Source organism: Orbilia oligospora (genome assembly GCF_000225545.1).
Source record: "Orbilia oligospora ATCC 24927 unplaced genomic scaffold scaffold00043, whole genome shotgun sequence".
NCBI classification, from domain to species: Eukaryota; Fungi; Ascomycota; class Orbiliomycetes; order Orbiliales; family Orbiliaceae; genus Orbilia; species Orbilia oligospora.
In genome coordinates, this window is record NW_011645600.1 from 2,457,320 (window position 1) to 2,479,912 (window position 22,593).

General features: G+C 45.3%; 10 protein-coding genes across 10 annotated transcripts; 5 read left to right on the forward strand and 5 right to left on the reverse strand.

Annotated features, from left to right (window-relative positions):
* Positions 1–199: 199 nt before the first annotated feature.
* On the forward strand, positions 200–1,350 carry AOL_s00043g724 (uncharacterized protein; the record flags this gene model as incomplete). Its single annotated transcript, XM_011121210.1, has 2 exons — positions 200–690; positions 762–1,350. 2 exons carry the CDS (start codon positions 200–202, stop codon positions 1,348–1,350), a joined length of 1,080 nt encoding a protein of 359 aa, XP_011119512.1.
* Positions 1,351–2,280: 930 nt separating this feature from the next.
* On the forward strand, positions 2,281–4,852 carry AOL_s00043g725 (uncharacterized protein; the record flags this gene model as incomplete). The annotated part of the gene is made up of 2 exons (XM_011121211.1): positions 2,281–2,410; positions 2,472–4,852. The coding sequence occupies 2 exons, from the start codon at positions 2,281–2,283 to the stop codon at positions 4,850–4,852; spliced, it is 2,511 nt and encodes an 836-aa protein (XP_011119513.1).
* Positions 4,853–5,048: 196 nt separating this feature from the next.
* AOL_s00043g726 (uncharacterized protein) lies at positions 5,049–6,567 on the reverse strand (the record flags this gene model as incomplete). Its single annotated transcript, XM_011121212.1, has 2 exons — positions 5,049–6,254; positions 6,334–6,567. The coding sequence occupies 2 exons, from the start codon at positions 6,565–6,567 to the stop codon at positions 5,049–5,051; spliced, it is 1,440 nt and encodes a 479-aa protein (XP_011119514.1).
* Positions 6,568–7,389: 822 nt separating this feature from the next.
* Positions 7,390–8,300, reverse strand: AOL_s00043g727 (uncharacterized protein; the record flags this gene model as incomplete). The annotated part of the gene is made up of 3 exons (XM_011121213.1): positions 7,390–7,417; positions 7,505–7,701; positions 7,773–8,300. 3 exons carry the CDS (start codon positions 8,298–8,300, stop codon positions 7,390–7,392), a joined length of 753 nt encoding a protein of 250 aa, XP_011119515.1.
* A 2,983-nt stretch (positions 8,301–11,283) lies between these two features.
* Positions 11,284–12,310, forward strand: AOL_s00043g728 (uncharacterized protein; the record flags this gene model as incomplete). The annotated part of the gene is made up of 2 exons (XM_011121214.1): positions 11,284–12,134; positions 12,199–12,310. 2 exons carry the CDS (start codon positions 11,284–11,286, stop codon positions 12,308–12,310), a joined length of 963 nt encoding a protein of 320 aa, XP_011119516.1.
* Positions 12,311–12,413: 103 nt separating this feature from the next.
* AOL_s00043g729 (uncharacterized protein) lies at positions 12,414–13,580 on the reverse strand (the record flags this gene model as incomplete). Its single annotated transcript, XM_011121215.1, has 2 exons — positions 12,414–13,229; positions 13,311–13,580. The coding sequence occupies 2 exons, from the start codon at positions 13,578–13,580 to the stop codon at positions 12,414–12,416; spliced, it is 1,086 nt and encodes a 361-aa protein (XP_011119517.1).
* Positions 13,581–15,021: 1,441 nt separating this feature from the next.
* On the reverse strand, positions 15,022–16,002 carry AOL_s00043g730 (uncharacterized protein; the record flags this gene model as incomplete). The annotated part of the gene is made up of 3 exons (XM_011121216.1): positions 15,022–15,569; positions 15,640–15,713; positions 15,809–16,002. The coding sequence occupies 3 exons, from the start codon at positions 16,000–16,002 to the stop codon at positions 15,022–15,024; spliced, it is 816 nt and encodes a 271-aa protein (XP_011119518.1).
* Positions 16,003–18,172: 2,170 nt separating this feature from the next.
* On the forward strand, positions 18,173–19,818 carry AOL_s00043g731 (uncharacterized protein; the record flags this gene model as incomplete). Its single annotated transcript, XM_011121217.1, has 6 exons — positions 18,173–18,398; positions 18,466–18,485; positions 18,580–18,684; positions 18,752–19,128; positions 19,195–19,265; positions 19,337–19,818. 6 exons carry the CDS (start codon positions 18,173–18,175, stop codon positions 19,816–19,818), a joined length of 1,281 nt encoding a protein of 426 aa, XP_011119519.1.
* Positions 19,819–20,368: 550 nt separating this feature from the next.
* On the reverse strand, positions 20,369–20,903 carry AOL_s00043g732 (uncharacterized protein; the record flags this gene model as incomplete). The annotated part of the gene is made up of 4 exons (XM_011121218.1): positions 20,369–20,415; positions 20,482–20,539; positions 20,606–20,815; positions 20,880–20,903. 4 exons carry the CDS (start codon positions 20,901–20,903, stop codon positions 20,369–20,371), a joined length of 339 nt encoding a protein of 112 aa, XP_011119520.1.
* Positions 20,904–21,157: 254 nt separating this feature from the next.
* On the forward strand, positions 21,158–22,366 carry AOL_s00043g733 (uncharacterized protein; the record flags this gene model as incomplete). The annotated part of the gene is made up of 3 exons (XM_011121219.1): positions 21,158–21,205; positions 21,268–21,340; positions 21,408–22,366. The coding sequence occupies 3 exons, from the start codon at positions 21,158–21,160 to the stop codon at positions 22,364–22,366; spliced, it is 1,080 nt and encodes a 359-aa protein (XP_011119521.1).
* Positions 22,367–22,593: the final 227 nt, after the last annotated feature.

Genomic DNA, 22,593 nt, shown 5'->3' on the forward strand with positions numbered 1-22,593 from the left:
ACGTGGGAGGCTCTGCAAGGCAGCACAGTAACATAGCCGGCAGCCTCGTCGCTACATCCATGAAGGATCAGATAGCTGGTCCAAACTCCCAGACCAATATGTGAACGAACTCCCACGGCGGATTCTCTTGATACTTGATCTTAACCTTCAAATCTCTTGAGCTCTCCCGGCACCATCGCGGCGCTCGATTCGACAAACCATGCATTTACCGACACCGCTTCTTCTCCTCATAGTCGCGGCGCTCGGGGTCAGGGCGCAGGTCACAACGTCGTTGTCTCAAACTACAAGCGGCTCGCTTTCTGGCGGTCCTACGCCTACGACCACTGGCGCAAATAGGATTACATACGGGCATCTCCCTTCATGCGCATCTGAATGTGTCGCCTCGGCAGTTCAATCGGTCCCTTGTGTGCCGTTCGTCGCGTCATGTTTATGCGCGCTTCCAACAGGTAGAATTTCATATCGGTTACCAGTTGAATGCGTTAGGGAGAATTGCGGACAAAATGATATTGATGCAGAAGAAAAGTGGCGGGAAACTGTTTGTTTCGGGGTAACCTCGACGAGCAGCCTTGGTTTAGCGAGCTTGGTAACCTCCACTGCGTCAGTACCAGCAGCGGGAGCTACAGCGACAGAACTTTGTGAAAGTGGCTGGAAAGCTTGCCCGAAGGCTTTAAATGGCGGTTGCTGTCCAAAGTGAGTATATCTACCTTATTTATAAGAAATTCATTGGGCATATGAAAATTTATTGACCGTTTCGAACACAGCGACAACATTTGCAACCTTCTTGATTGCCAGCCATCACCAGTGGCACCGTTGGCTAATGTCACGAAAATCAGTTCACCGACTGAAGTTCCAGTGGTTGATATCACTACCGTTTTCCCACCTTGTTCGCACCAATGTATTGCCAAATATCTCCCCACCACACCATGCGGCCTCTCACCTCTAAACTCAACCTGCTTTTGTGAACTCCATGATATTTTCCCATGCATTTCCACTTGCGGGGACGAAGAGATTCAAAAGTTTGTCAACACACATCTAGAGATATGTACACCGTTATGGTATTTCAAGCCCTATGATCCGAACTTCGAAAGATGGTGCGATTTAGTAGATGGCTCTGGGAAACGAGGAAGACCCGCTGGATATGATGAGAGAATGGGCAATCTAGAGTATAAATGCCCAAACTGGTGGGAACAAAGGAGCGCTGGGAAAAGGTTCGGTATTGTACTCGGAATTTTCATACTGAGTTTGGTGTTTGTGTACGGATGTGGTGGATACTGGAACTATGTTGGAAGGAAAGTAACTAGGATCGATAAGAAGAAGGAAGCAGAGAGACGAAAGATTATGGGGCTTTAAATTAGGAGTAATATTCTGTTTTAATCTTTTTTGGGAGGGTTCTCGTATTACTCAAGGAGCTAAATATGTGATTTTTAGATTCATTATCTCATCGGTGATCGCATATGGGAATGCATGTAAATCATGGCTTTCAAGAGTTTATCACATGATTTAATATTATCAGATCTATAATTTGGACGGTATATCGAGATCTAGGGGATGCTAATGCCCTTAATGGTATCGATGAAAGTTCACAAGTGTACATGTAATTAAGCCCTCTAGGATTACAATCGATTAGACCTAAGATATATTGATATTGAGCGCCGGGATATTGATATCCGGCCATAGTGTACTCCAAATCACATCACACCTTCTGTTAATTCTCAAAATATTCCCGCAGAAGCTGGTTTTCTAATACCAAATCTTACTCTCAAACTGATAGAAGAAAATTCAAATAATCCTTTTGATAAAGGGTTTTCGCGGCCAAAAAGCTATTGATACATGCAATATATTGATTTGCTGGGCTACAGTAATCGACTTCGAACTACATGCATGCGTTGCCAAAGCAAAATACCACAATATGGGGCTGCATGATCGGAGACTTCCGACAGCAGCTCGCCTGTGCGGCAAACCTCACCAGGAAGCTGGCGATGCCCAATCAAAACTCTCCGAGACACTCCCTTGTCCACAACTCCTCTACCAAACCAGGGATAGCATTGGAGAAATCGAGCTTCCTTTATAGCGCGCTTTTTATATGCATCATCTTTCTCAAAGGTTGCTAAGCAGTTCGTACTTTATTTTCAACTTCTTCGGCAGTCCGGCCATCTCTCGAATCCAGAATGCTCCAGGCGGTGCTTCTTGGGAAATACTATCGCCTCGACTTAGCTGGCGGGTGAAATTGACACGGAAACTCCCACGTGCTCAGGCACTACAATTTACATACACCATATTATGACGGAGTATACAGTATTGAAAGCTGGCTTGAAGAAGCAGCTGGAGGAGATTGAAAGATTGTACCCAGGTGCATCATACAATGTGCAAGTTGAACAATCGAGACAAAGGGAATATCCACAGTTAAACGGTATACAAGACCCGATAGCTCCTCATTTATTAGGGAGTATAGTAGTAACATAAAATTTTAGGCATTACATACTTCGACCATGCTGCGACAACGTTGTATTCCTCCTCTCTTATCGATGCTGTATCTTCGGATCTAAAGCAGAACCTCTTCGGAAACCCACATTCGCTATCCCCCTCCTCGCTTGAAACCACGAGAAGAATACAAGATACCCGAGTTAGGGTGTTACAGTTGTTCAATGCGGACCCGGAACATTTCGACGTTGTATTTTGTGGGAACACAACAGCTGCGATCAAACTTGTGGCTGATGCATTCGTGGCTCAGGATTCCGATGTTGGATCTGGATTTCAATACAGGCTTCATGAAGATTCGCATACGAGTCTGGTTGGGATTCGTCAGGTGGCTGGCAGCTCTCAAGCCTTGAGCTCGAACCAAATGAGTAAATTTGTCAATTCGAAAGGGGGAGATGGGTTCGGTCTTATGGCCTATCCAGCGCAGTCAAACATGACGGGTCAAAGGTATCCACTATCTTGGGCTAGCACATTGCGGCAGAATAGACCGGGATGGTATACTTTGCTTGACGCTGCTGGATTGGTTACTACCTCGCCAATCGATCTGAGCGACGTTTCGGCCGCTCCGGATTTTGTGGCTCTTTCCTTTTATAAAATGTTTGGATATCCTGATCTTGGTGGATTAATAGTTCGCAAAGCGAGCTCGTCTGTTCTGAAGAATAGGAAGTACTTTGGAGGCGGGACTGTAAGCTTTGTCATGAATCCTTTCGAACACCCGTCAAAAAATTCATCCCATGCAATTAGGAAGTCGGGGGATCCTCATGAGTATTTAGAAGACGGAACCGTTCCGTTCCATTCGATAATTGCCCTTGATCACGCCATCTCAGATCACAGACGTCTGTATAGCGATTTTAAGAGAATTTCACAACATACTCAAGCCCTTGGTACACTCGTCTACGAATCGCTCAAGGCTCGGCAACATGTAAATGGGACATATATAGCCGATATCTACACGGACCGACATCCTAGTAATCCGAGTATTCAAGGTGCTACATTTGCGCTCAATCTCCGAAAGTCAGATGGTTCTTTTGTTGGATTCAATGATGTTCTCAAACTCGCATCAGTTCGGGATATCCACCTTCGAACCGGCGGCCTATGCAACCCGGGAGGTGTTATGAAATGGATGAACTTGTCGGAGCAGGAAATGCGAAAGAATTTTGCGGACGGAAAGAGATGTGGTGATGAGTGGGACCTTATGAATGGCAAGCCGACTGGTGCGGTTCGTATTAGCTTGGGCGCTATGAGCACTCTTGACGATGTAGCAAGATTCCTATCTTTCATTGACGAATTTTACGTTGAGAAGACAGCCTCGTGCATTGCTACAGAACTGTTTCCTCCCTCGTCTAGTGCCACAAAAATCAGCAAGATATCTATATATCCCATCAAATCATGCGCGGCATTTGACATACCACCTTCGAAGCCTTGGAGGATTTTGACTCAAGGTCTTGAATACGACCGAGAGTTCTGCCTGATCCACCAGGGAACCGGCAAAGTTATGGATATGAAAATGTATCCGAAGATGGCACTTATCAGACCATTTGTCGATTTGGAGACACGAGAATTATCTATTTCTTGTAAACAAGCTTCAACAACTCTACGAATACCCCTCGATGACAGTCTTCCAACCCACTCACACCCCATAACGAAAAAATGCAACAGCAAGGTATGCGGTGACACCGTTGTTGTCCAAGCATATTCTGAAAAGCGGATCTCGGAATGGCTCTCGGACGTCCTTGGTGTCCCATGTACACTAGCTCGGTATCCTTCTGCGCCCGACGGCGGTGGAAGATATATGAAAAACCACCTCCGTCAAGCCAACGGCGAAATACCAATAGCTCTTAGAAACGAAAGTCCGATCTTGGTGGTTAACAGGAAAAGCATCGATCCGATTAACAATGTGATTTCTAAAACGGGTGGGAAACTCTCTGACATATCAGTCTTCCGCTCCAACATCATTGTTGATGGGCCCCAACCGTTCGACGAAGATAGATGGCTTGAACTTAAATTTCGAAATTCAAGCTCGACTATTCAACTCCTAGGCCCTTGTCGAAGGTGTCATATGATATGCATCGACCAAACCACTTCAGAGAGGTCACCTGAGCCTTTCGTAACGCTTTCGAAGCTCAGAACTGTCAATGGAAAGGTCTATTTCGGACAGCATGCTACTTTTATTTCCGATTCCGATAACCAGATAGAATTGATACAAGTTGGAGACGAACTCGATATCAGCTATATTGATTTAGATAGCTCGGACACCGACTCCGGCGAGTCTTGCAGCTCTGGTAATACTGCAATAACAGCGGATACTGCCGTTGATACTACGGAGCCGGCCGCCGAACAGGAACGAGCCCAGACGAGTTGTATTCTCCAATAGTATCACCCATTACCGAAATCTTTGCTTTATGGAATTAATGCTTCAGTACTCTTATCACATACCATATGCATCGCTGTCAGCATGGCGTTTCACGGTGTTCTTTCTTTATTTATCTCCTATCATGCAGCATTATCTTAGACTATCGTCCATTCGCGAGTAATCTGTAGTTTAGCATCTAATTCTATCTAACTTATACTTAATCCGAAAGTTCCTTCATAACAATAGCAGAAACAGCTTCTACACTCCTTGAAAAGCGGTCCGCGATTTCCCGTACCTCTTTTTCTTTGATAATGTACATTGGCAGGAGCAATATAGTATCCCCGGACACTTTGCCATCCGTGTGTACTGTCCCCATTCCCAACAGCATGCTTAATCTCTCTTCCTCCCAAGAGTGTTGCAAAAGGCGTCCGGCGAACCTCGCATTTGGCGGTAAAGGCTCCTTCGTCGCTCTATCCTTCACAAACTCCACACCTATCTGTAGACCCCGCCCTCGGATCTCGCCAATATATGGAGCATCCTTTAAGTGTTCCCTGAGAAGACTGAACAACAATTCTCCCATCTGTCTAACGTTCTCAAGCAAATTATCTCTCTTAATAATCCTTTGTACAGCTAGAGATGCCGTACAAGCGAGCGTATGTGATTGATACGTAAATCCACCATTATACCCACCGCTCTCATTTAACACTCTTGCAACTTCTTCCGTCATTAGAACTGCGGAAATAGGACCATATCCACCACCGAGCGCCTTTGCACAAGTCATCAGGTCTGGTGCCGCATCTTCAACGCTACCATCTTCCATCCAAGAAAACAGGTATCCCGTCCTTCCCATTCCACATAAAATCTCATCCATAACCAACAAAGCACCATACTTTTTACAAAGTTTCTTCACACCAGGAATATACCCCTTCAAAGATGGCGTGCAAGCTTGTGAGGTTCCAGAAACCGGTTCCATCCAAAATGCGGCGACATTTCCATCATGTTTCTGAAATTCGTCATCTAGTTCTTGAAGCAGACGCTGGCAGAGCTGCTCTTCGGTTTCCCCATCCCGCAACTGGCGATATGGATAACATGTCGAAACAAAAGATATTGGAGCTGCCGATAAATATGGTGTAAAAATACCCTTTCTCAATGGATGTCCAGAGACCGCCAAAGCACCAAGGGTGTTTCCATGATATGATGGGAAACGAGAAATTAGATGTTCTCGAGTTGCGGTTGGAGGATTTGACCCCAAACTCCTGGCTAGAGAATACTGGCGAACTATTTTGATTGCAGTCTCTGTAGCCTCAGAGCCACCGCTGTTGATTAGTACCTTTGAGAAGGCACCTTGTGATTCTTGGATCAAGAACGTAGCAAGGTCTTCCGCTGGCTGCGTTGTGTTGTGGCCGGAGTAAACGTAGCTGATCTGGCAGACGGCATAGATAAGTTAGTCTAGTTACTCCTCTATGTTATTGAGAAAAACTGATGACCAATGGCAGTGATACCTTTTGCATTTGATCGATTATGGCTTGGTGGACTTCTTTGTTCGAGTGACCGAGGCAGGTAACTCCTGGACCCGCCGTTGCATCTAAAATTTCGTCATTGGAATCCGTAACCAGATAACTATCATGGCCTGCGACCACAAGTTCTGCGGGCTTCGAATAAAGAGTTCGACTGAGAATTGCGGAGTCTGCAGAGTCCGCCAACTCTCCGCATGTTGGGTCATTGAGGTTTGGCATAATGTTAGTTAACTGTCAAGATAAGAAATAATAATAACTTGGGATTTGATATGTCGATATGTACTTTTATGAATTCAATGCAATGCAATTTCAATGGAAGCTAGAGTACGATGAAGCATTGGATCTAAATTTACGATCCACACTTCTCCACTATATATACACAGATATATAAACGATTATAGAAGATTAACCTCGGATCTGAGAGGATTCTATGACCAAATGTTCGACATTCTAGGCACCAAGAGAATCGATCGATATAATAGCTCTAAATCTTTGATCCTTCGCTAACCCAGGCCAAGGTTAAGATTGGTCTCGACTCGTGGCTTAATATCTTCCCTGTATCTGTATGATATGATATGATACTTCGTATGTACTTCGAACCACCCGAACTGTGGGGCCGATAAATTAATTTCTAGGCAGCAGGCGGGTATCCATGACTAATGGATATCGATAGGATCTTTTATCCTGAGACGGTATAACGGATTTTCTCAAAAGAATGATATTCGCGGAAGAACCTTGCATTATGAAACAAAAATCTTTATATACAAGAAACCGGATATTTTGTGGTATTTTTGATAGCCTCAACGCAATTTTTGCAGCAACCCCTAGCCAACCAAGTAACAATTAAAAGCCACCCGTGCTCCTGATATTAATGCCGATTTGCGAGTGCATTGCAGTATAAGAATGAGAGATAAATTGAAAAACTATGAAAATAAACAATTTACTTTATAAGTAACTGGATTCCCGCCTAATCAAACCCCTAATTCATACGCCGCCGTTTTGGATTTTACTGTACAGCCCCAAGGAAGGCACTGGTATTGTTTAGAAGAAGCTGACGTGGATGTGGTTGCTGTATAATATCATGTTAGTCATCATGAACATTCCATGCATGTTATCATGGCCATTCTATCCTTGGTATTGGGTTGATGGTGCTTACCAGTGACGAGCATTGCAGCCAGTGCCAAGAGCCTTTGGTGGTGTGTACTTGCGCCATTTGGACCAGGCCTTTGGAGTCTCCTTGCGTTCGCGGCTCCAGATCTTTCCATTCCAGATGATATACTTGACCTTGAGAGAACCGTAATTGCGCATGATGTATTCGGCCATCTTGGTGGCATTTGGATTTGGTGCGATTTTCTAAATACAGCCGATCAGCTATTGTTTTTGGTATAGAATTTTTTATTTTTTTTAGTTTTCAAGCTACATACCTTGAGCATGAAGTCTAAAGCTTTACCGACAGCGTGGTCACTCTTGTAGGCCCGGGAACCCTTGCATCCAACGCTGGAAATCAAGGTTGGGAAAACCTTCATGATCTTGTAGCCGTTGGTATAGACATATTTCTGACATCCGCCAACCGGGATGCTTGGGAGTTTGGCTCCCTTAACACAACATTGGATGGAAGAAGAGCCAGGGCAGAAACCAGCATAGAATTTCCCACCGGCGCATTTGCCAGACTTGTTGGCGCAGACACCGGCTCCAGCACCGTTATTGCAGCTAGTAGCGCGGGCGACAAGGTCACCTTCGGTGTCAAGGGAGCGGGCATCGAGCTCGCCTTCTTCGGTACCCTCATATTCGTATTCTTCGTCCCTGGCAACAAGGGCATCGAAGTCTGGTTCAACGGATCTTGGAGAGATCTCGATATCGCGCTCAACAAGGTCTTCAACGTCGCCGTGATCTGGGCACGCCAAAACCGAAGAGGCGAGGAGGAAAACTGGGAGGAATGAAGAGAGCTTCATTGTGACAATTGATTTATTAGAATATTAGAGATTTTATACGAAATCGGTGAAGATCAAGGAGATCTAGAGAATTATAGAACAAAGAAGATTTGAGGCCGATTGTTTTTCACTATAAAGAAGAAGGAGAATGAGAAGCTGTTGATGGCTGATGCTGAAAAAAATTGTCGAGTGAGGGAGATCCGGATTGAATTTATAGACTTTTGAGGTTATATTGACCTCTACCTCCTGAGTCTGAATCTCGAGAAAACTTCAAGATGAGCAGGAGCTATACGCCGAACCGACAAGCAACCGTCCGACGTCTAGTCTACCTAACGCCAAGAAGGCACAAAAGGACCACGGTTAACGTTACCGATCAGTATATTTCTATGGATATTCACAAATATTCCCCTGCTTAGATGTTGACTATGCATAATTCAATTTCAGGCCTCGATCAAAAGCGCAGTTTGAGTTCATCAACGGTCCCATGCCCCGCCACCTTGTCGATATTGAACTTAACGTTGGTAGTCGGAATCATGCATGGAAGTTGCCATTTTTGTCAAAAGGAAATTCTGCACTGGGCAGAATTCATCTAGGGTCTTGTGTCAGGTTACTGTCGTGTGTCAGCATCGAGGATCAATAGGTGGAAAGATATCGGCGTATCGGTGTGGCGGACTAGATGAAAAGATACTCCTTGTGAGATAAAAGAATCTTGCATCGATATCTGCAGAAACGCCTTTCCGCTGCTCGGCTCCCATTGCTTCTCTACTTTTGACATGTACTCCGGACGTGCATTAGCGACTCGCTACAGCCCTTGTGCAATTTTATTTTAAGCTTCTAGGGGGTGTGGTTATTTTCCAAATTTTCAGCCTCAGGGATCGACAGTTCCTAAGGGACATCGTGGACAGGTGTCTATCAGGCCAACGGCCCTCGTACCAAAGATGTACTTTATAGGGCAGGTGGAATATATCCTAGTCCAGGATGTCGGTCTTGGAAACAGGCGCATTCCAGAAAACATAACGTTAGCTTGTGGTAATTTTGGATGGGGGATTTATAGATATTTAGCCATATGCATCTCCTCACCAGGCCAATAGGTTGTGTTCCTCGTTAAACGTTGGTCATAGTGGGTCGGGACCGGGGGGTTAACGTATCTAGGCATCAGATAGTCATGCAGGAGATTTTTGTCCGCGAACCTGTCAACTAATGCACCTTGTATACCCCGCATGCGCCGGTTGCAAACATCTATAGAACGAAAAGCTAGGACCAACGGCGTATTCCGCCGTGCGACACTAGACGTTTGGTCGGTAAGAATAGCCCGATCATCATTAGAGTTTGTAGACATTGGATTTTTTTAGAATCATAGATCTATAGAATTTGTGTACAGCCACCAACTCCAACATGGGGAACCCAGGCGAATTGTTGGCTTCCATTGACCGGCTATCAATATCCACGATTGATCGATAGCATTAGCTATTGATCTTGAAAAAATCTTTGAAGCATTGCCGTGGGCGGGAAGGCAGGCTATTATTGGTAGAGAAAGAGTTCGCGCTTGTCCAATGCCGTATCCTTCTAATTTTACTTTTAGGACTGTAGTAGCATTTCCACGAATCCGATACTGATTTTCAATGGGCTTCCTTTCGGGACGCTCAAAGGGGTAATTAATCAATCGGGACGTTCCACAGACTTGTGTAACAGGCGGCCAACTTGTAACGACGTTCGTGCTGCGGTGCTGGGTAACTTTCTCTTCCCAATCTTAAGCTTCAAGCGTTCAGCCGCAGAAACCCCAGGCCCCTAGAACTAAATTTTTTAAATTAAACAGTTCTTCCCACGGCGAATCGGATGGCTCGCTGCAATATATTCCAGACCGTAGTAGGCTGCCTCTGGAATTCGAATCAACAAAGTACAATATCATGGTGCCAGGGTTGAAGTGCAAGCATAAGTTCGTAGCAGTTGCTAGATGCACATATGCATAGCATATTGTATTGTAGAATATGCCGTCAAGGCATTTCTATCCACAGCACCACATTTTGTTCCCTGGAGCAAAAAATTTCTCGATCCCCAGAATTTACCTCACATGCCAGAGCCCAGATCCGCGGTTGGGCTGTTTTTGTCAGGTAATCCGTCACAATAACGTTAGTTGTCATTTTCCAGACCCGCTTGTCCTTGTGGCTCCACGGCCAATTCGTGGCTGAAAAGCGCCGCAGTCACTCTTATCCGCAGCAATATAGCTGTTGACAGTAATCCGTCAATTGTTTGCAAGGAAGTTAATATATTTTGAGACCAGGTTCTACGGTCGAATTCGACGTCCTACAGATGCGCGCCGTTGGTTGTTTTGGGTAAATTACGTAACGGCCGGAAAGATAAAGCTTCCGGTTTGACCACAGCGGACCCAGGAATCGCAAGTATTGAAGGTCTCCATCTGACGCTATGAAGGCCTCAATCCCGCTTCAAGCGCCATCTCTTTTCCATCAATTGGCGAGCCTGAGCTCCACTGAGCCTCATGATCATATCAATTCACTTTCGAACGCCTAAACTAAATCTATAGAGTGGTTGGGCTAGCTCTCGTACAGATTCTGTTACTAAGTTTCTCAATTCTGCAGTCTGCTACAATTGATAGTATGTCTTAAAAGAGCTGGCAGATTAGGCTTCATGTATTCAGCCACCAGGGAAATATCTTATCTATTTCTCAGTTCCAGGTTCCTCGCATTCGCGAAGCTGTTTGTCCTCTGGTCAATCCTAAATGCTTGGCTTGGAAGCTTCTCGTATAGAAACGACAAAACCGGCCGAGAGCAGACAACATTAATAATCATTAACGGATTGAAGCTCAAACGTACGGAGTGCGCGTACGGCGGTTTTCAGAGACTAAAGTCATGATGCCTCCAATTCAATTAAACCACCTCTTTCAATCCTTTGCGTAATAACCTCAACCAATAATTTTTCCGGTGAAGCTTTTTGTCGTTGGCGTCGAGATATATAATCAACTCGAAGATTGCGTAATCATCCAACAATGAGCCTTCCAACTCTCCCTAAAGACCTCAGTTTCGAAAACCAATCCGTCCTAATAACGGGAAGCAACACAGGGATTGGCCTCGAACTCGCCAGGGTCTTCCTCCGTCGCAAAGCCAAGACCGTCTACCTCGTTGTTCGTTCGCTCGAGCGGGGGAACAATGCAGCTGCCCTACTGCAGCAGGATGCGATAATTTCTAAAGAAAATCCCACGGCAGAAATTAAGGTTTACCAATGCGATCAGAGCTCCTTTGAATCAACCCTCTCCTTTGCCAAAAAGTTCAAGGAAGAAGTAAAGTCGTTGAATATCGCTATCCTAAATGCGGGTGTTAACAATATGAGCTTCGTGCCCACGGTTGATGGGTGGGAATCGAATTTCCAGATCAACTACTTCGGCGCAGCCTTTGTTGCGCTAGAGCTTCTCCCATTGCTTAAAGAAGGAAAAAAGAATGGAGTCAGGTCAAATTTGTTCTTTATGTCCTCGTTGATGCACAGCAAAGCCAGTGTATCCACAACGGCCATGCTGGCCGAAGATGTCAATGTGCTGGAGTATCTTGCTGCTAAGGAGAATCGCCCCTGGGACCCTAGTCAGCCTTACTCGATTTCCAAGTTTCTATTGACGACATTCGCAGAGGAACTCGCAAGGCGTGAAACGGACGTCGTAAGCACCAGTGGCTGCCCTGGTATCGTCTTGACGGAACTGGATAGAAACCTCCCTTTCTGGCTTAAGGGCCCAGTCGTGTTGATGAAAAAGTTGATTGGCAGAGAGGTTTTCAATTCTGCAGAGACGCTGACGCCAGCGATTATTACCGACAAGACGGGGACATATTGGGCGGATGGTGTCGTTAAACCGTAAGCCCGTTATCATCTAGGATCCCCGAAGAAAAGAAATTGTGATGCTGACTTGAGGCCATAGACACGCCTCCCTTCTGGACACCGAAAATGGTAAAAAGCTTCAACGGAAACTGTATGAGCAAACATTGCAAAAGTGCAAAGAGCTGGATCCTGATATCTCCCTACTCGCATAAGAGCCAGGGTCTTTGGATTGGATTGGATTGGGTTGGGTTGGCCGCATGTGGCTGCCTACATTATACAATTCGCTGTGAGCTATGATCCACAGATAACGTTGGATTATTGTGACATGTCCTTTCTTTCAAACACATATAATGCCTCATCCTTCCCTGCAAATGAAGGCAAAGGTACTTGGACAATCTTGTGGAAATCTTTCATCTCCTTTTCGAAGTACTCATTTACCGTCATGTCCTTAAACGCTGTATATCCGTTCGAGTTTTGAGTTCCAGCAATGCAGATGATATCCCCCGCGTACTCGGCTAGGACTTGCTTCGTGAAGTCTAGCGAAACGATTGGATATACGAGGAGTAGTATATCATTCTTTCCGGAGTTCTTTTGCCTAAGATATTTTAAGCCGTCTTCAACAATAGTGTCGTCGACCCACATCGTCCGCCAGAGTGATTGCATATTGTCGACAGCAGCAACCGATAGACCTGCTCGACGGAGCATATACGTCCAGTACCCGTTACCGCTTCCCATATCTATAATGCCGCATTTCCGGGCCTTAGACAAAACCTTCATGATCTCGATGCTTTCATAGCTCGGGCAGACACAACCAAAGTGATGCATGAAGATTGGGAGAACATGATGACTATTCTTTAAACTCGCTGTAGATTCATCGGGACCACACCACTCGAGATTATGGCAGGACCACCGCCAAAAGTCCAAGTATGGATTGACGTGAGACTTGCTACGAGGAATAGATATTGATGTTGGTGCTGGGAGCCGCAGGGATGTGAGATGTGAGCCAACACCAGCTCGGAGGGACAGCTTTTTTGCGTTAGAAGCAAAATTTGAGAAAGCTTTGTTTGAGGCGGTAGCTGAGTTGAATATGGATGTGTATGCTGCTATGTCACTTTCTGGAGGCGGCTCCAACTAATACATTCGATTTTTTGATATTAGCAAGATGTTGAACTTCCAAATACAACATATTAATATAAAGAAGACTCAACATACTGGTTCGCCCTTCTCATCTCGATACCACGCATGTAAACCTTTACTTCCGCCTTGTAAAATAGCATTTTGGACTTGTTGTAAAGTTACACTAGCTATTGCATGGTATACATAGTTATCCGACGGTTTGAGTCCGAATGCCTGGATGATTGCAGACCGAAGATCATGGTTGGGAACAGGATCCTTCTGCCTCTCGTCAGACCATGCTTCAAAGAATAAGTCTGGAGTGAAAGTAGACGACCCAGTGGTCACTGCTTTTGGTGCTGGTGGCATGAAGGCTACTTTGTTGGTATTGATTTTTGAGGTTCACAGTCTTTCGAAGGCTTTCTGGCGCCTGGCCCGTAGACCTGGCTTGGTGTCAGCGAATATTATGTCAGCAGCCAAAATACCACGCAACTCGCCGGTCACCTCCCTCAACCGGATTTTGGTCCGAAACTAAACTGGACCCGGAGCCGGTCTACCTAAGCTCGTATGGCAAGACATCTGCAACTACTAAACATATGCAGGTTGGTCTCAAAGCCCTAAGTTATAAGCCCCCTAAAGTTCGCATTCTGTACCAGTGCAGTAACAAAAATAGCTATGTGCTGGCCTAGGCGCTCGATCGAGAGGGCCAATACATACTAGTGCGCATCTCGTTCAATATCAGATTGGATTTCCGAAAATGCGAAAATAAATGCATGTTTGAACTTAAAAGAAATAAGTCATATAATTAGTCTCCATTCAGTCAGAATCACAAGATGGGACGTCCGCCATGTACCACTCTGTATTGCATCCGGATACCCGCCGCCACTAACTGGGATATCAGATGGTCTCGATCGGCCCAAGTGCCAAAGCTTGATTTTCCTTAGATCTCATTTCAAACCAGACTACCTCACTTCTACTATTTTTCTTTGTTACAGATTCCTAAATTGTAAGATTAAGCTAAGGGATTCTGTGGATCTGCGATATCGAAGCGGAGATATTGTGGCCGCTACTATCTCCACCTAGTGCTAAAAACATCGTACCAGCTATAGCTAAACTTCTTCCGGGCTTCGATTATGGAATTCGATTTGGACAAGATGCGATTCAAAGAACACCATTCTTTTCGGTCCTGCTTGCTTTGAGATCGATGTAGTCACAAGTACTCCATACACACATGTACACTTCCCCTAACCACCGGCAGTCCGAAAAGCCGTACGCGTCCCCATCCAATATCCACAAACCTCTACGGCACAGCACACACATCGGCCGCAACTACTCCATACTGCAAACTTTATCAAAAATTTTGAGACAGACTTAGAGTGGAAAAAAATAGGGTTTCGGAGCCATTCGATTCATAGGCATACCGCCCGAGGGAGCTGCAGATGTCTCAAAGCTAACACAGAACCAGCTTTTTAGATGGCTCGGTTAAGCCGGTTGGCGGATGATTTTTAAATGTTCTTCATCATCATCGCCATGCCATTACCATGCCGTTTCCTCGTCCCGTGTGCTTTGTGTATCGGATTAAGTCAAGGTTAGATGCTAGGGAGTTCCAGGTGATGGTCAAAACAATACCATTGTTCTCCAGCGAGTCAATTGACTAAAGAGCGCTGGTGCATGCGCTAGGGGCATGAAATAATAAAGAATGCTCTACGTAATATACATATCCGAACGCTCCCAAAAACGACGACCCTGCGAGGGGAAGGCTAGCGAACTAAGCAAGAAATATGAAACCCAGAAAACCTAGAGCTGAGAATCAAAGTTTATGCCTCTTCGCACCAGATGCAATCTTCGCAAATTCCTGTTGTGGGACGCCCTTCATAAAGCGCTCGACTCCACCAGCAATTTCTAAGACATTTGCTTCTTCGAAGCCCTTCATATAAGCATCCTTCACCAATTTCTTGATGAGCAAGATGCTTTCTTGGTTGAGGTGGTCTCCGAGCTCTTCTGTAACATGCTTGAGAACAGCTTCGTTGAACTTGTCGGCATCCTTCTCCTCGAAAATTTTGTTGACAAACCCAGCAGCAAATAGCCTATCAGCAGTAATTTTTTTCGAAGCTAGCAGAGCTTCAGTGGCAAGTCCATAGCCCATACGGCGGGTAAATGTGAATGAGGCACCGCCTTCCGCGACGAGTCCGAGCGAAGAGAACGGGGTGAGCAAGAAGGTATTTGGAACACAGTAAACTAGATCACAGAGTCCAATCATTGCGGCGCTCAGACCTACTGCAGGACCATTTAGTGCAGCCACTAGAACTTTAGGGTGCTCAAGGAAAGCACGTGTGAGTTCGAGGTTTTGCGCACCGACTGTATGGAACATTCGAATTAGCCCTAATTAAAGCAACGGCATTTTCCATGACGGGATCCATGCACTCACAGGTACTGCCGTAGGAGAATCTTGGTGAAACGTCAGTTGCATTGATAGACCTGCCTGCGTTGACGTCGGCACCACTATACATAGCCAAGGATAGCCGATATTAGTCTCAAACCTTCACTAGAAAACCGGAGCCCCACGGGCGTCGATATATGTGTAGCAGTTAACATACGCAGAAAAGAACCTCCCGGTTCCCATGATGAAAGTAATGGTGACATCCTTTATCTCTGCAACCTCACGAAGCAAGTTGCCGATTCTTTGGTAGTTTGCCCCGCCTAGAGCATTGAGCTTCTTTGGCTTGTTGAGGATGATTTTGGCAACCTTCCCTTCAACCTGAAGTAAAACTTCATCGTCCTGTGTCGACATTTTGAATGATATGTTATTTAATGCTGGATGAAAGAAGTGAAGGTCCGGTTGAGCCGTACTATCAGACGCGTTTAGCTGATCAGTCGTTGTACTGAATTTAATATGCAATCGATTGAAGAGTTGCAGGCTGGTACAGGTTCCTTGCTGAGCTGGGAAGAAAGTCAGGGCCGGATTAAATACAGCAAACTAAAGTATACAGCTTTGCCGAAATATCTACGGCAACTCGAACTGATGGACATCAACGATTAAACCGTCATCAAAACCACGAAGCCAGACTTAAGTTATCGATAGCCGTCTCCAGGCACTCTGCGACGGCTGCAATGCATTACCTCGCGTAAACCGAGATGCTGACATCCAGCTGGGTTGCGACTACCCGAGGCTTAAAAACTGGCTACCGAACCAGCATTTTGGGTTTCTTGGCCCAGTCACATCTCCCAATTGCCTTTTACTGAATACAAACCCCATAGGTACTTATACACTAAGTACAAGTCCTCTCCATGTTATATCAAAGCCAAATGATTCCCCGCAAATCGGTCTACGGAAGCTAAGAACAACTCTCAGTCTGGGGCCCTCAAGCTGGCAGAAAACAGACTAGCTCGGCATGTCGGTTCAGGTATCTATCACGTTCATTCAGATGGTCTCAAAGTTCCAACCACTTAATATATAAGTACTTACTCCGGGGTATATACAGGATGTCATTCTTTATTTTCGTGAAGCCCTTGGTTGCACTGGTGTTTGAAGTACTGCGCCGTGAAACCCTTATTCTTGCATGAAAGTCTTCGCTCCAATGCCTGTTGCATGCGACTGCATTCAATTGGACCTATTTAGCCTGAGCTAGGTCAGGGTGAATCGTTCACGTTCCAGTCCGGAAAAATGTTCGATTCGCTGCGCCCAAGAGCGAATGGTGCTCAATAGCGAGCCGTCTGCCGGTTTGCCGTTGTGACCACCAGCACCACGGGCAAAATTCGAGTGCTTTGTCCCCGGAGTGAGAGGCTTTGGAATTAACTTCTGGCTGTCTTGTCTGCACATGATGGAGTGGGGTGGAGTGGAGTGCTGTCGCTGCACACGTGAAATTGTGCAAGCTGCTTCATGCTTCAACTGGAATCTATTGCATATAGTACTGTCGGCTCGAGTACGCGTAGAAACCTAACTTTCGAATTCTATCGATATTGGCAAACATGTTAACACCTGAACGGCCAATAAATTAATTAAAATGAAGTATTGAATTCTTCCTACATGGAAGCCAAGCTACTCGATTTTCCCGCTTGATCTGTCAATGCTGACGAAATGATGCCGACTCTCAGCCCTGCAATGGTTATTGTGGACCCCGGAATAATCTGGAACGATGGCTTCATTGGCGTTCGCCCCTCATTTCGGTGTATCGATCGGTCGTTCTTATCCAAAACGTGGAAGAATTCAAACATGCTGGGATTCCCACTACAAAAAAGGTTTTGATCGGCCCACTTTGCATCCGCATTCGAGGGTTCGGGGTTTTCCCAGAAAGAGGAGGATGCGCCTTCGAATGTTCTGAACGCGGGACGATACCACCACCTCACATTTTAGCGCTACCTCGACATTATCCAACACAGCTAATGTGACGGCCCCGTGAAAAACATGCAGGAGTGTACTGATTCTTTGGAGTCCGAGCGTCCTAGCTCACTAGTTACGCACGCAAACTAACTTTAAAGCTTACTACGAGTCAATATTTCCCTTTGGTGAAAATATCATGAAGGCAATGAATCGTGCGAGACAGTCTGGATCATGCATGACGCCCACAGACCTTCATGCTAGCCACGAGGACTTTTAGAACGATAGTAATACTCCTTAACATCAAACGAAAATATCGATGTCGGGGTGGCCCGGGCTCCATGTGATATTACATAGTAGTATTTACGGCACTGGGGTACGGAATAACCATACACAGATGCAGGAACAGATATTGTTAAAGACTTGGGTATAATATACCCTGGCCAGACCCCATGCCTGAACTTGTCAGATTTTCGTCGAGTTTTGCCTTTTAATTTTCTACAGTGGATCAATCCACTGTCTCGGTGCCGATATCCATAAGTAAATATATACTTCCACGTTCCCAGCCCTCCTTAAAGAGTTTTGTCCTTTATAAAACTTCTAGAAAAATTGCGACACTGCACGTGGGTGGATTTTTTGAGATATGTCGGCAACAACGACGAGCGTATCACCATGGTCGACACTTCCAGATCATCTAAGACCGATGCTTGACCCGCCGGACGGTGTCATTCCAAATTTCGAAAACCCCTACGATATTGGATGGCAAATCATTGTTGGAACCGCAGTCACTCTCCCCTTAGCGATAATTGCCTGTAGTATGAGATTTTACACCCGTCTGGTGTTAATACGGAATTTTAGAGCAGATGATTGTAGGTTCATAGTCCCTTGCATCCACGTGTGTAAATCAATCGTAGAAATAACGTTAACCCTTGAAAGATTTATTATTATTCACTTTAGTATGTTATCCAACGATATGCGCATGCGTGACGACAGACCACCGCCACCACATTGAAGTATACGAGAATTAACCTGGCAATTTCTTGACCGCAGATATCATCTTTGGCATTTCAATCATGCAATGTTTATAGCGTCACTCTCGGATTGGGGAAGAACATGTGGGATGTCCCGTGGACAATAATGTCGCCAGTCCTGAAGGTATATATCTTACTATCTATCGTGTATCTTTATTGATAAGGAACTCATAATATCATGCATCACTTAGTGGTTTCTTGCGACCGAACTTACATATTTCGTGGCGATATGTGGTTGCAAACTCACAATCCTTGCCTTTTACCTACGATTCATCATGAACAAGACACAGAAATACATCATCTGGGGGTTTCTAGCTGCGATCATATTATATAATGTCTTAACCATCTTGATCCTCATCTTTGCCTGCAGGCCGGTATCGACACTATGGGATTGGAATTTGGATCAATCAAATTGCCTTGATGTCGACCCGTTATACTTTATTAATGCGGCTTTGAATACGATCACGGATGTTGCAATTTTGATACTGCCTCTGAGGACGCTATGGAAATTGAAGATGCCGACAAGTCAAAAGGTTGGCCTCATAATGCTTTTTACGACTGGAGGATTGTAAGTTGAGAATGAGCAAATCGTTTTATGAAATTAAATAGGAAAACGATGCTAACGAGTCAAAAGCATTATTATTATCACAATCATTCGAATGGTGCAGCTCACCAGTATACCCAACGGTGGGCAAAACATCACAAGTAATTCCCCCTACCCCCACGAATACCTTGCTACGAAAGCAAACCAGTTCTAACATTAATATTCCGTATAGTGGGATTTGTCGGCCCCTCTCTTTGGTCCGCCGTTGAAGTCAATCTCAGTATGGTGTGCGCCTCGATACCCGCGCTGAAGCCTTTCATTATTCGTCACTTCGGCAAATATTTCAGCAAATGGGCCTCTGGAAATGGATACTTCAAGAACAGTCGCGGCGTTGGGGAGTCAGGCGGAATTCAGCTTTCGGGAGCAAAACGTGGGACGAATAACAACAGCCACTTCAAGAAAAGTGGACTTTTCTACAAAGGCGGTGCTCTCACCACAACAGAGATTACCGCTACGCAAAGCGATGAAAATCGGTTGGTCGGTGGTGGTGGTGATGGTGCAAATGATGCCCAGTTCACCGATATCGAGCTGGGCAGCCAATCATCACTGCCAGATCACGGAAGGCAGATGTTCCACAACTACGATCTAAGGATAATGAAGACGAGCAACATCGTAGTCGATTCGAGACGGATCAGTGTCGAAACTGCCCGGTAGCATTCGAGGTCACGTTTCTCTTAATTCGACAAAAGTTTCATGATCCAACGAAAACGTTCTTTTTTCTTCTTCTGCTAATTTTGCTTCGCTTCATGGGTTTGCATTTTGTTCACGGTTTGGCGTCTGGTAAAGAGCGAAAAAATCTTTTGGTTGCTCGGCTATATTGTTTCATGTCGGTATTTTTTGAATGTTAGGTGTTTATGAGGTTGTGATATGTAATAGAATGTCATCTTATAGCCTATAGAGCGACCCAATTAACAGGGATAACGCTCGGCAAATTTCCCTCGATATTGAGCCCGAAAATAACCTGACATCCATCAACCCGAGTTCGGGTTCCGTGTTTTCTGAGGAGTTTTGCCGGCTAGGGTTTTTTTGTTCTCAACAAGGCAATCCCTTCATCGACGAAACCGCCTCTCCCTTATTGCTATGGTCTGATTCTCAGACAACCGGCAATCTGAAACGAAGGTATCGCTTGATGAACAAGCTCTCGATCAGATACGCATGTTTGAAAACACAATTTAACGATCACAAAGATCTTGATAATATAATTTCAAGCCTGCGGGGTATCGTGTATAACAATCAACAAAAACTTAGGATCTGTAACACCAACGGTATCAATAAATGCCCGAAATATATGAAATTTTGTTTGGCAAAAACCCCTACCTGGCACTATACATAGCTCATGCATTTTCGTCCTAACTCGGAGCAGTTTGAGAGCATCCTATTATACAGACTCCACGTTAGAACGGTATCAATCGGCATTTCGGGGCAGTACATGTATTCTCACATCTTCGTTCATCCCGTTCACAAGGTCCTCTGCCGACTTGAGAAAGTTCCATACCATCCCGGCATACTCAGTGACCAAGTCTTCGTTGGATCGAGAGGCAATGCTACCGGAGGAGCGGATTATGGAGCCAGTCTGTCTTTCAAGAACGAGGACCGACTGTACGGTCTGCTTCGTCTGCAGGCGAGATAGCAATGTCTCTATTTCTTCATTCTACATGCCAGCCAGTATTAGCTATCAAATCACGTGAATGAATAGTTGTAGATTTGGAACATACCGCGATGGAAGTTACCTGCGCCATCTTGAGGACGTTGAGATTAAGTAGAAGCTATGGAGCTTGTCTGCGGAGCTTGTCGCGTTATAATTGGGTCAATCGGGTATGGTGTACGAACGTGATGCTGTTTAGGGTTGGTGGGAGGAAGCCAAGCATCTGAATATAGCAGCGCCCTCGCTTCCAAACAGCCGGGCAGGAAATTTTTCTGTTCTGCGACACCAACATACCACATTCTCAACCACCAGTCCGAATCCTCCAGGACTCATCGCCAGTTATAAAAAATGGGATCAAGTAGTAAAAAAAAGAAGGAGAAGCAGAAGGATTTTGTTGTATGGGCGCCCGTTGTTTCGGACTCCCGATCATTACTAACAATATCCTTTTGTCGACATAGAAACCTAAGCTGAAGGTTGGAAAAACGAAGCCGAAGGCCGACAATCACACCTCAACATCCTTCAGAGCAAAAGGTATGCGGGGAATCAGTTATATGAATGATTATATCTAGGTTAAATGCTAAATTATCTGACTGGATAGCTATTGTCGTTGGTCACCAATCGTTAAATGCCGCTGCCCCGACTGTCCAGTCGCAATTAAAGCACAACCTTACTCTCCTCAATCACCATGCCTATGCCACCCGCCGAGATTCATTAGCTCATATCGCCTCTGTCTTGTCATCATCATCGGCATCAAATCCTCCAATATCATATTCTGTGCTACTTCCTGCCTTAGCTCCCTTGATCGTGGACTCGACGGCGCCGGTTCGTACACAACTCCTCACATTACTTAACAACCTCACAAAATCGAAAGACCTACGGCAAGATGCTATCATTCCAGTTGAAGCCATTCAAATGCATACACCACGGTTCCTTCTTTACATACATAGTGCAATGACCCATATCAGCGCCGATATTCGAGCAGATTCTACGAATTTCCTATCCTGGCTGTTAGACGTTGTGGGTGAAGAGGCTGTACGAGGTGCAAAAGGCTGGGGCAAGACATTGAAATGCTGGATTGTACTATTGGGGTGGGAGGGTGCAAAGTCCGGGAAGGGCGTACGCGGTAGCACAATTGAATTCTCAGATCCTGGGAAGAATAAAAAGGCATCCTTACAACATTTCGGAGTGTTGAAGCAGTTTTTATCCACAGGGATAGTTGAGGAAGAGGTGCAACTTTCCTATTTCGATATCAAGAACAGAAGTTTACTCTTGCCACATCAGTATTCCGATGCATATATGATGCCGAAAACCTCAAATATCTATGGACATCTGAATCTTTTCGGAATTCTAACCGAGAATGTCAACGAGGAAGATGCTGAAGGATCAGCTGAAGACTGCGACAGTCGCCGCCGAATAATAACAAATGTGTTTGAGAGCAGTCTAAGGACAGGTCTTCAAGCCAAACTGCAAGAAGGAGGGGAGGTTGGCAGAGCTGCTGGGGCTGTGCTCAAGGTGCTTGACAAGGCTTTGAAACCCGACAATAACGAAATGACATGAGGTCTATGCCTCGATTACGAGCCACACAAGGGATCGGTGGATAGTGAAAGATTTGGGGTTTGTCCCTCTCTGACCAGCTGGGTCGCTGAGTGATATGTGCCACGAACGGTATAAGCTGTGCCGAATCGTAGGATCTATCAACGATTCGCAGGAAGGGCAGCTATAATCTTTGATTCGGGTTTCCGAAACTCAGAACAGGTTAAACGCTCCAAAAATATCTTGGGGAT